Source organism: Canis aureus, chromosome 1, assembly GCF_053574225.1.
Source record: "Canis aureus isolate CA01 chromosome 1, VMU_Caureus_v.1.0, whole genome shotgun sequence".
Lineage (NCBI taxonomy): Eukaryota > Metazoa > Chordata > Mammalia > Carnivora > Canidae > Canis > Canis aureus.
In genome coordinates, this window is record NC_135611.1 from 47,037,931 (window position 1) to 47,050,982 (window position 13,052).

At 35.7% G+C, this 13,052-nt stretch overlaps 1 protein-coding gene across 14 annotated transcripts in view; it reads left to right on the forward strand.

Moving 5' to 3' along the window:
* Positions 1 to 13,052, forward strand: part of ARID1B (AT-rich interaction domain 1B) — a 436,905-nt gene that overhangs the window by 156,629 nt on the left and 267,224 nt on the right. For all 14 annotated transcript variants that reach the window (XR_013380082.1, XM_077898158.1, XM_077898153.1 and 11 more), the window contains exon 4: positions 4,182 to 4,292. Coding sequence is in view for 13 of the 14 variants with exons in the window: in XM_077898158.1 (XP_077754284.1) it covers positions 4,182 to 4,292 (111 nt within the window). In the remaining variant the exon portion in view is untranslated. The remainder of the gene's footprint in view (positions 1 to 4,181; positions 4,293 to 13,052) is intronic.

Genomic DNA, 13,052 nt, shown 5'->3' on the forward strand with positions numbered 1-13,052 from the left:
CTATCTCCCAATTCTCCTACCACTCCCCTCTACTCTGGATTTCCTGCCCCCGCCCCCCCCCCCCCCCCGTTTTTTTAATCTTTTGAGAGAGAGAGAGAGAGAGAACACGAACCAGCAGGGGAAGAGGCAGAGGGAGAGGGAGAAACAGACTCCCTGCTGAGTGGGAGTCCAATGCAGGACTCCATCCCAAGACCCGGAGATCATGACCTGAGCGAAGGCAGATGCTTAGCCATCTGAGCCCCCAGGTGCCCTGGCATTTTGAGGTCCTAGGGTAAATATTTTTAATGAGGCTTCCTACTATTCCAGAATGATGGACTGGAGTGTTGACTGATGCTCCTTTTGTTAAGAGCACTTTGCTAGACTCTTTTTGTCAAAAGTTTACATGTGTACCAACCCTTTGGCAGAAATTCTCCTTTTGGAGGTTTATTATTCTCCAGAGATAGATCACATGAAGATGTGTACAGATTTTATCATGGTGCTGTGTGAGTTAGGAAAAGACTGGGAACAACCTGAATGTCCATCAGTAGGGGACCGATTAAATAAGTCACAGTACTGACAAATACTGCAATACTAGGGAGCACTAAGCAAAAGAATAGATATTTAGATGCAGATATGGAATGAACCCCACACTATATTGTTAAGGGACCGAAAAATAAAGGAAATATGCCACATCATGTTTAAAGGAAAAAGGATTTAAATAAACATTTGTACTTGGTAACTAATGCATTGAGCAGTCGTGGGAAGAGAAATAACAATTATGAGCAGCAATTCTTGTGGAGGGCATCCTGGAAAGAAGGTGGTTGCTCTGTTTTTCAGTGTTTTTCGCTTTGTATCTTTCGAACTCATACCATAGGAACATTTTCCCTTTTAATTTTTTCTTAAAAGGTGTCCTTGGCCTTTCATTCTTCATTTTCTTTAAAGTCTTGTGTTACCGTTAGTACTTAATTTATCACCATAAAAGAAAACAGAAGCACTCGGGCTCTTGGCTTTGACAATAGACTCACGTGACAATTTTGATCCTTATCCTTCCTTATGATATGAGTGAGACACGAGTGTTTTACTACCTGCTCATGCTCCACACGTAAGCTAGGAAGTAGCTGATGAAAAGGAGGGTTCCATACTAGGTGTTCAGTAAATGTCTACCACGTCTGCTGAAAGAAACACCTAGGTGGACCCTTCATGTGTGCATGCCTGTACCCCAAACTCTTTTCACACTTTTGTTGTTTTCTGAGTCAATCTTCCTTTTACCTTTGACTCATAACATGAAGACGGTTAAAACCAGAATCCATGAATGGTTAAAAGTCTGTGGGTGAGATGAAGAAAACTCATATTGATAAAGAACTGGGAAGGGGTAAACCACATTCCCCACTTGCGGTTCTTTTCGCATTGCAGCATGATCACAGTGAGAGAGACTTTATAGTCGTGGCTTTGTATGCGTACAGCAGAGGAATGCAGTAATGTGCGTGTCAGCTAGTATACACACTTGTGTGCACTAGTTCAAACCTGTAAATAAACAAAGATGGCAATGATGTGTTAAAAATGTAAGGCTGTGTCTTGTCATTTGTTTATAAAATGATGCTGAATATCTTCTTTATTTTCTGATACTGACATTGCCCTTTTATTGTCTATTAAAGTACTCATTACTATTACTCTTCTTGAGGTGAAAATAAGTACATACTAGAAAATAAATATAGCTCTGAAGGGGGAAAATCTCAGGTTTGTTATGGAATATAACCTTTCTATCTTTATTAAAGCTGCCAGAAGTAGACTTTATAGTCCCAGTGTGAATTATATATAGATGATGATTGTTTTAGGTTAAAACTTGGTACCTTTTCTGGATATTTTCTCAGTTAAATTAATCCTTATGTTTCAACATAAATTGAGGCAGAACAAGTTCCCACTTCAGCAATTCTCACTAAATTTTGTTTCAGTTTTATTTCCAACTGAATTTAATAATCAAAAGCCTCTTGTGGTTAGGAATAGTGTTTGAGACTTTGGTAGAATCTAATTATTTTTGAACTTTTTAAAGCCTTAAAAAGTGAAATGTAAAGCCATAGTAAAATTTTCTGATAGCTTTCATAGTCTATTAGTTCAATGTTGCTTATTTTAGAGGGGACAGTATCTAAATTGAAATGTGTATTCATTATAGTTGTAATGGTCTCTTTCAACTCTTTTAAAAATCAGTTTATTTAGCTACAAAGGGAAAATAAAAAAAATTTAAAAGGCTAATAAGCATAGGGCATGTGAGCCTGTTCCTGTTTCTTAACCGGAGTTTAGTTAAAAAAAAAAAAAGAGAGAGAGAGAGAGAGCACTGCCCATAAACTCTGTGTGCGCACACGCGTGTATTTGAGGAGCTAGCGGGGGTCTGCTCATTTGTTTGCCCATTGTGAGGCTGTCCAGCACCTTTGTGGGGTTTTTTTGTAACGTGGTGAAGGCCCTGAATGGAAGCCTTGTGCCCTACTTGATTTGAAATCCTCTATGTTAATCTAAAGGAACCTGCAGGGCACCCAGCGGGAAGTCTGTGTGACAAGTGGAGGTCTGGGATCCGGAAGAAATGGTGCTGGGGGGCAGGGGGGCAGTGAGAGTGGTAATAATCTTTCAGCCTTCAGCTTTTGTCCCTTGCAGCCTAATTGTTACCCTCTGCTGGCAGCCAGATTGAAGGGCTACCCTTTTGGGTGTCCTGGGTTGCATGTGCTTACTGAGGCCTCACCTAACTGTTACCAGATTAAAACCTGGACAACTGGGATTTAACTCTCTTACAAAAGCATGGTACTGACTGGGCATTATGCATTCCTTTTAGAGGTTAGATATTTTGATTAATTGTGTGTGTGTGTGTGTGTGTGTAGCTTTACTTAAAGGATAAAAGGGTTGCTCGGGAAATGCTGTATTGTTGGCATGCTCTTTATTACAGAGCCTGTTTAAAACCAGCACTTGGCTAGTTAAATCTAGTTTGTACAGTTTGTGTACTTTGTAGTACTAGCTATTGGTCCAAAGTTTCTTGGCTTAAGAAGCCATGTAATTTTAAGTGTATACTGTGTGAGAAAGGGGTGGGGCAATAGGAGCTTTTTATAGGGCTTCACCTAATAAACATTAATTTTTAATGTAATATTTTGAGAGTTTAACAGGAGAAGTAGAACTTGTGTATAATGTTTCTTTGATACTAACACTGACAGGGAAAAGGGGAGAATTTTATTTTTAAGTGATATTTTGTATTCGTTTTTTTTCTCTCCACTCAGAAACTGGTTCTCCAACTTTCAGGGCCAATTAAGACATGCTATAATAAGTATTTTATATTCTGTCCTGCTGTTTGACTTTGAGTGTAAATGGTGATAGAATGTTTAGTAGCTGAGCATACATAGTTAAACAGCTAGAGATTGGGTATATAGTAAGTTTGGTGTGGTGTGGTATTTGGTTTATATAATAGTATTTCAGCATAATACTGAAACCATGCAGAATACCTCCTGGAAAAGTGTTCAACAGGATGCCAGAAAGGCCATGTTAATGATAAGTTTCTCATACCTCAGCAGGTTTTTTGGGCGTGTTTTGTTTCCCTACTGCTGTTTTATTCTTTATTGTGGTTCTCTGGAAACTATGCCACGTGAACATATGGAATTCTATACGTGAATGTTTATTGGTTTTGTAGAAACCCCAGGATACTGTGAGCATAATAACTATGTTGTTTTGTGGGTTATCAAGGAGACATACAAAAAGTCAGTTGTTAATAAAGTTTTCATTAAGTATTTTGACATTTTAAAGGTAATATTAAAGGCAGCTCAACAAAAATCAGAATTAAACAATAACATGAGCTTCTGGTTTGCTCTGGTTTAAAATAGAGTTTGATTACAGGTGACCTCCTTTCTTTTCTTTTATTGACTGTTACCTTACTGCAAAACTCAAATATGCTCTTTAGTTTGTATGGTCTCATAATAAATTTAGTTGTGTGTGTGTGTGTGTGTGTGTGTGTGTGTATACATATATATATTTTAAAAAATACGTGTTTTTTCTCTTGATGATTCACTGCTTAGTTTTTTGTTTCTAGTTTCGATAAAGTGTTAAATAATAGCCATATAACATTTGTATATCTGCTCAACTGTAATATGTTGATAGTTTGTGATAAGCCTTTGCTTTTGTTACAACTCACTGAGATATTTATGAAGTGCTTTATATTTGTGTTTGTTTAGGACATGTCTCAGGAAGGCTGTGGAACTAGGTCTCAACCTCCTTTGGCTCCTGGAAAACCTAACCATGAAGACTTGAACTTAATACAACAAGAAAGACCATCAAGTTTACCAGTAAGACATTAATGTGCTGATTTGGAAATGTAATGAGTTAAAACTTTTTAAAAAGAGATGTTGTTTTTGTTTGTTCTACTTTATATTAAGACTTGGGGGAGAAGTTTCTAGATCAGATATATTTGTGATTTATCAAATTTTTAGGGCTTTATTCTTAAGAACTGTGTAGGCTTGGATAAGTGTCGTTCATTTGTAGTTATCTCTTAGTCCAATTGGAAGGCTTATTCGGTGGATAGGTTTTGTGGCAGAAAAGTGTACAGTTGTACAGTTGTGCTATGCTTAACCTGTTGCTTTCTGGAGTGATAAAGACCAGAGGTGTACTATTTTAAGAGTTAAATGTAAAGAAATTCCCACTTGGCAAAGGATATAAATGATGAATGAGATAAAGAATCCAGCAGTAGTTTGAATTTCTTCAGGGACTTTATGTAATGAGAAATCACCAATCCTTTTCTACCTAAAAGGAAATATTTTAGTTTAAATTTGGAGAAAGCAGCTTATAAGTATTTCCACTAGTGAATACTGTGTTGTGTTTAGGAGATATGTTGAGTAGAGTAGTGGCTATATTAAAGGGAGTCATATTGAGGCTCATAAAGTAGTTCATCTGTTTTTTTTTTTTTTTAATGAGCAGCCTAATTTAAATGAGGTTTTCCTTAAAAACTAAAAGAATACATCTGTGCAAATAAATTTTTATATTTATTTTCTTGTTAAAATATTTTGATTTGAAGAATTATTATTCCTTAATCTTTATTAAGTTTCATTTAAGGTGGGAGTTCAGGCTAACAATGATTTTATTTTATTTTATTTTATTTATTTATTTTTTTTGCTAACAATGATTTTAATTTGAATTTCAAATTTTTTACATTTAATAAGATTTATTATTTCTGAATATTTGAGAACCAACATTTGTAGTGAATGTTTTCCATGACATTTGGCATGCATACTGTATCCATTTTTAAGTTATGTCTAGCCTTAGAGAAGAAGGTAAGTCATGGCTACAGGGTGTATAGTATCTTTGAAGCTGATGCACATGTTTTTGACATCCTAATTTGTTAGCTTTTAGCTTTTATTTCTGGGGTGGGTGATGGGTGAAATTTATTGTGATCATTTTGTTAGTCACATTGGAGTGTTTATTGTCTAGTTACTTGGTTTTTTGAAGGAATGAAAGAAGTGATGAATTATGCATTTTGTTCTGTAAGCTTTTTTCTTTAGTGGGTGATTCACAGCTTGGTAAGCATGTAGTTTGTGTGTGCATGAGTATGCAGGTGAGCACTGTTGATACATGTAACAATTGCTGAATATTTGGAAATTGGCTTGTGGATTTAGGAAATTTAAATTGACTCATGGGAAGCAGATAAATGATGAGTTCCACTTTTTTCCCCACCAGATTTGTATTGTTTTTAGAGAAACCCAACTTCGTAGATGTGCCATTGGCTAGTGAAATGTACTGTTATACATGTTGGAAAATTTCTTATAAATTGATAGAGATTTTTTATGCAGCCATAGGAATAGCTTGCGATGTGCTGCTTTCCTCATATCCACTTGAACTTTGGAGTCCTCACTAGGCTGTGCTTCTTTTCATGGCTCTGCACTGAAATGGGTGGTTGATGTTCAGCTAGCTCTACAGCACAGTTAGGTAAGGAGGAAAATATGGTAGTCCTAGAAAACTGATCGAAGAGTTCTGCTCGGGGATGGTGCTTTTTAAGTTGATTATTGAAAAGGAGGCTAAAAGCATTTTAGGAAGCGAACTGATATATTCATCAATAGTTTAAGTTTTTTTGAGTGGTTCTGTTTGTATACATATAATGGCTTGCTTTCTTCCTTAATCTTTACCATACCTAATTCCCAAGAGGATTTAAGGTTGTTCATGACATAAATTTTCTTATGAGCTAAAAAACAAAACAACGCAACAGTGCCCCAGTTGGTATTTTCTTTCTGTTTTTGCAAGTCACAGGTAAATAACATGATGATTGACTTATTAATACCATTTCAATATTTTTTTAGAGAGCAGAATTTCCAGGTTTTGTGGTGAGTATATGGGAGTATCAGTTACTGAATAAAGAACAAACCATAGATCAACTGGTATACCTACCCACCCCCCCCAATCTGTTAAGATGAAAATTGGCTTTATTTAAATGAATTTTAGCATGGCAGTTTTCTTTCAACAGGCTTAATTTGTCTAGAAAGTTTCTGTACAGGGTATACTAATATATATTTTTAGCTCTGTGGATGCTGCATCAATATGTTGTTATACACAATTAAGATAATCACAATTTTGGGGAAAAATTTGTTGGTATTCTCCATGGCTATACTATCATATTTTTAATGTTACTTCTATTAAATATTTTAGTTCTCCAACTTGGCTAAGTTGATACTGTAGATATTATGAAACTATAGGCAGTCCATCACATTTCAACCTCTAGTTTATAATTTGGAACTAGGGAAATTGTGGGTGTTAGCTTTACATTTTAAATAATTGTGGTATAGTGATTCTAATGTATGATTTTGAAGTCTTTATTCATTGTATATGTGAACTATGAAGAAGGTAGCTTCTCCAATAGTTATTTCTTAATCTCTTTAATTATATGGAGATAGATTTTGTAATATTTTTTGCACATGTAATATTTTCTTCATCATGTTTGTTACATGGTTAAATTTCTATTACAGGAAATCAAGATATTTTCAGTATCTTTATGTTAGATCTATAATTTGATCTTTCAGTAAGTTATCAGCTCATCGTTGTTTGAACTATTGTCTGTCTATATTTGCATGTCATTAAATTCTTAGTGATCTGCAGTAGCTAAAGCAGTTATGTTTTCCAGCTGACTTACATCTTCAGATCATTCATAGTAAAGCAAATAACTGATAAATTAATATTTGTCCTCTTGTTGTCTTGGGGCCATGACCAGTAATATTTACTTATCACTTGATTCACTCAGACCTAAGCTTAGAACAAATCTTTCTTAGTAATATCTACTTATTGTTATAGCTCATAATCGTATAGCTTTTCCCCCATTGAGATAACATTAGCTTACATACCCTTGATATTACCATTTTTTAGCAAATTTTACCATATAGCAGGTATTAAAAGTAGCTTGAAGAACTCTATCTCCTTGGAATAATATCACTTAAATTTCGAGCATATTCTGTATAGTTTTTTCTACCTCTATTATTGATATGAAATGAAGCCAGCATTTAAGCAAAATACACTGGAGTTCCCCCTCCCCCCAATGCTACAACTTATTAACTCTTTATCTTATAAACATTGAGTATATCTCAATTTCTATTTTAAGGTAACTCCTCAAGTATTATTTTTTTTTCAAATATTATTTAGTATATTTTTTTGGTTGGGTTTTTTGTTATATTTTCATTGCTTATGCCATTTACTGTTTATCTTTTTATTACATTTACTTTGATAGCTGTCTTGACTCCCCTGTTAGTCTAGTATCTTTTCAGAATATTTATTATGATTTATTTGGTAAATATTTTCCTAATAGGTTTTGTGTAAAAAGTTTTAAACACATTCTTCCTCCAGTTTCAGAATTTTCTTTTCATTACTTGAGGGATTTTTTCCCCCACGGTCTTGGCTTGATAGCAGTAGAACCTGTGTTTTCCAGTGCTACGAGATACAGAAGGATTATAATCTCTGCATCAGCAGGGTGAGATTTGTGCCAAAACCACTTCCTTTATTATAAAATGACATTTGAGTTTTACCTGGTAGCCTTAAGCTTCCATAGCAAAAGTGGGCACTTTTGGATAATTAAGCTATAAGTAGCATGAAAAACATTCTTTTCTTAGTAGTGTGAAAACATTCTTTTAATTGTAAAAGTAAATAAATTGACAGGAACAATAATGATACTTGCAGTAAATATGGCACAGATATGTTGTTAATAAAATATTTATAAACATGTATACAAGGATGTAAACAAACAAAAGGTTTGATTTTCTTCCTTGATCTAAGCACATGCACATAGTGCTTTCTCCTCCAGGGATGTGAAGAGCCCTTGGTTTTCCTCAGGTTATAGCAATCACCTGTCTGCTTTATTCTTCCAGGAGGCCTTGCCACCAGTCTGTATTTCAGATAGTAAGCCCATTATTCTGTTTACCTTAGACACAGAATATGATCAGTCACATTCTAATAACCTTTGAGAAGCCCTGATTCAGGTCATTAAAATCCTCCTCCTGACCCTTTCTCCTCTAAATAGGAAATACCTAAAGAGATAACAGAAAAAGTGATTTTATCTTTCTGAGTTTAGTAAAAAACCCTAAATGTTATATAGAATAGTACTTATGGTACTTATGTTGAGTTAACAATTAGAAGGGAATATTGAGGTTTAGATAAAACATACGTTTTTTTGGCCCTTTGTGAAAGGAAGGAGGTAGTAAATGCGGATTGTTCTTTGAAATAGAGGGTGTTAAACAGGATATTGGAAGCCTGAAAGAGGATGGTTGGAAAACTGTTATTACCAAGAATATTCTTTGGGGGTTAGGTATTAGCAACAGAGCCTACAATGATTTGCCTTTCCTGAAAAAGAGTACTCTGTGTTTGTTTTTTTAACCTTTTTTTTTTTTTAAGATTTTATTTTTTTATGAGAGAGAGAGAGAGAGAGAGAGAGAGGGGCAGAGACACAGGCAGAGGGAGAAGCAGGCTCCCTGCAGGGAGCCCAATGTGGGACTCGATCCCGGGACCCCAGGATCACGCTCAGGGCCGAAGGCAGACGCTAAACCGCTGAGCGACCCAGGGATCCGTATGTGTGTTTATTTTTAAATCTTTAATGACACTTACATTGGATAGTGGTAAAAGGTCATGTACTTTGGAAGCATATATGAATATTGATGATATGTTAATAGGGACATTTTAAGTTTGTAGATTTGTTAATACAGTTCCTGTGAACAATTGGAAACTATTGGAAAAAGCTAGGTGAAGCGTTTTTTAACTGTGTTTTGATGTTTACTAAGTTCTCAACCCAACTGAAAATATAAATTGTTAAAATGATCTCAACCTCTTAGGTGGCAGGTTTTCACAAAAGTTGAAATCTGCCAGGTAAAAATTATATGTGTGGCTGCTGAATGTATTCTTCCCAAACTTTTTTGTTTGTTTTTTGTATCTTGAATTTGATTTAAATGGTTTTCAGTGAAAGGTTAAGAATGTAGCTGTCTTCTGTTGCTTGATCCTTCTCAAACCATTCTGAACATTTAAAAAATCTAAGTTAATAAAAAATCTCATCTGTTGTCACTTTTTCTCAGTGTCCAGCACTGATGATTCCTGTGTGCAGCTGATGACATAAGCTGTTTATGAGTCTTCTTCTCTAAATGTTACTAGAGTACATTCCGTTGGGAGTTACAGATGTTGTTGAAAGGGAGCATCTCATGAAAGGGAGCAGGAGGTTCTTTAAAGGATGGGTGGAGAGTATCTGCACATCGAGTTCATCAGTGGCATGGTTTTGAAACCGAAGGTGCAGACACATTTTGGTATCTTGGCAAAGTTTTATTTTTTTATTTATTTATTTTTTTTTGGCAAAGTTTTAAATGGAACACGTAATAGTTAGGTTTCTTACCTAGGATTTACCATATTCTCAGATGTAATTTTAGTAAGTGGTCTAATCCATGTGGGGACATCAATTCTTTTTTGGGTTAAGATTGAGAGCAGGGGCAGCCCTGGTGGCTCAGCAGTTTAGCACCGCCTTCAGCCCAGGGCCTGATCCTGGAGACCTTAGATCGAGTCCCATGTCAGGCTCCCTGCATGGAGCCTGCTTCTCCCTCTGCCTGTGTCTCTGCCTCTCTCTCTCTCTCTCTCTCTCTCTCTCTCTGTGTCTCTCATGAATAAATAAATAAAATCTTAAAAAAAAAAAAAAAAAGATTGAGAGCAACATGTAATGACCTTACTTAAAAGTCCTAATTTAGGAAAAGTGATAGTAACTTTGACAAATGTTATTTTCGAACATGGGTTATTTCTTTAAGATGTGATGTTCTTTAATTTTATTCCCTAGAGTTATTTTTGTGATACTGGTAGTCATTTTGAAAATAGAGGAGAATTCTTGAACTTGAAACAAGGTAAGAGGTAGTAGGAAGTGGGAAAGTAGGTTTCTCCTTTCAAAATAATCTTCCACTTAAATGTTTGTTCTGTAAATGAATACTCAGTAAAACCCCACCAGTTTGGATTTCATCCAGGTAAAAGCAGGCTAAATATATGGAAAGTTTGAATAAATTAATATTTAAAAAGAACTGGAGTTTGCTTTTAAATAACTGAAATGTTTGTGTGCAAAGTGTTTCTAAATTGAGATCTTCAGTCCTGTTGAAATAAATGGATAATTCTAAATTTATTATAGCTGCGATATTTGCTTAGTGACAAAATGTTATTTTTAAAAATTCGTTTAACTTTTAAAAGCATTTTAAGCATATCCCCTGCAACTTTTTCACATAATATTCTAAAGATTTCCATTTAAAATATGGGGGAAATGAATTTTAACCCATTTTATGGGACTGTCAATTCTAAAAAAATTAATGGAGTATTATAAAAAATAGACACTAGACAAAATTGGAGATGAAGAGAGGCTGAAACATAACTGATTTGCAGGATATTGGTTTTGATAATAGAAGGATAACTATGATCTATAGTTGATAAATGAGGCTCATTAAGTTAGGGATGAAAAATGCAGATATTCCTGGCTGATAGAAAAGTTAGCATACAGATTGTGCCATAACAAATTGTGGATGGGAAGGTTTTGAACCAGCTTGCAGCTCTTCCGAGGGGCTGTGGGAGCCAGTGGAGCCTCCTCTGTGGCCCTACCAGCTAGGCACAGGCAGTTCCCAGATCTGTGTGCAGAGCCGCAGAACCACACCTGGCCCCGGGGGCGTCTCTGACCAAGGAGCTATCCCTGTGCAAAAGGAAGAGCAGTAGGGTCTGTCCTTAGTTTGAAGCCTAGAAATAAATTCTTGCATGGGTGCTTGGGTAGGTGAGTTTGTCAAGCAGCTTAGCTCCTTCACGTTTTAATTTTATATTTTTACGCTAGGACGAAAAAAACGACAGATGTTCCAAGGTACCTCTTCTCATTCGAACCTGTTCTTTCTACAAAAGGCAGTTCTTGGCACGTTGAGCTAGAAAGCCTTCTTCCTCCTCTCTTCAGCGTGCCCTCCCGTTCGGGTATCTGGATGGGGGGCTTCCCCGCCCCACCCCAGAATACACAGGCATGGCCCTTGTAAGGGATTGAATGCATTTTACTTTGTATTGCCCAAGTTAGGTGGGAAATAGATTGTAATTTACAAATTCCCACTTTATAGGCAACTGAAGGCAGACATCTATGTTGTATGTTACATAAGAGATACATAACCAGCAGGAGCTCATAGTAACATTTGTGGACTGATTACCTGCTTTTATTTTTCTTTTGGACTGGAAGTGACTATTTTTGATATTAACTGTCAGTTTAGGAGAGGAAATAAATATATGTAGAGAGCAAAATATTTTTGTTCTTCCCTCACAATGTAGGATTTTAGAAGTGTGTCTCTTTCTCATCTTTTGCTTTCACTAAATTGTTGTAAAATAACTGAATGGTCTTGTTTTCCTTTGTTTGGGTCAAGAAATTTTAGCTGAAAATTGTTACTGTGTGAAAGAAGATTATTGACTCAACAAGCCTTCAATTTTCCGTGAATAACACTCCCACCCCCTAGCTTCAGGAACACGCCGTGCATGCATTCTATTTTAAAATACAGACTGTAATTTAAAACAGGCAGTTTGATGCCCCACTGAACTTTGTTTAAGCCTGGAATAAAAGAGGGGGAAAAAAAGCTTTAAGCTACAAAAAAGTGACTAAGCTTTCTCAACCACTTTTCTTCATAATGCATTCTATTTAAGAAAAAAAAAAAAAAAAGCTGTCGGATACTATCATCTCTTTCCACAGGACCTAAATTTTATCCAGTGTTAAATTGCAGTGTGTGCGTCTTTTCACTTTATTTCATTATTAGGCTATCATTTGAATTTTTTAAGTGTTGGGAGTAGTAGTCATGTGTAGTGGAATCTGAGTGCATTTGTGCATTTTGTCCCCGTTGAGTGCATGTGAGAACATTATTTCTAAAATACATCACTTCTAGTATTCACTTATTGATAGCTAATTTCCTAGAGTTATCTTAATTTAAATAGTACCTGATTATTAGACCAGAATGATAGTAGATAATATTATGGTTAAATATCTATATCAGATCATTAAAAAAAGGATTAGCTGAAAGTAATTTATTTCACTTGCCTGTTTTTTTTTTTTTTTTTTTTTTTTCCCTCCTCACAAAAAGAAAATGAGCATCTTAGGATGACTTGTATGGAAGGAATGATGACTTTATCCCAAGAGAGTCATATTTTTTGACCTGGAGACCTGTTCTAATGATGACGCTGAATAGCAAACAGGCTTAAGTCTTGGTTAAGTTTCTGGCTCCATGTATACCCTTCAGTAATGGCTCATATATGGCCTAGTATGGTTTCCCTCCCATTTTTGGGTACCATTTACTTTTGAACATATTTAGGGATTTGAGGTTGCCTGATTGAGTCCAAAGCTTTATTCAGGTCCTGGAAAGCCACAGGCCTTCTTGTGGCCTTGATCTACAACATTGCAGAGATCCCCTGCTGTGGGGCAGTCTGATGTCTTTGAGTATAGGGTAGTTTTGGAAGAAGGAGAAAAGTTCACATGAATAGCTGAAAAGTACATATACCAGATGTACCATGGTACCATATGAAATGTACCATGAATGGAAATATTAGCAACCCAAGGACATGAA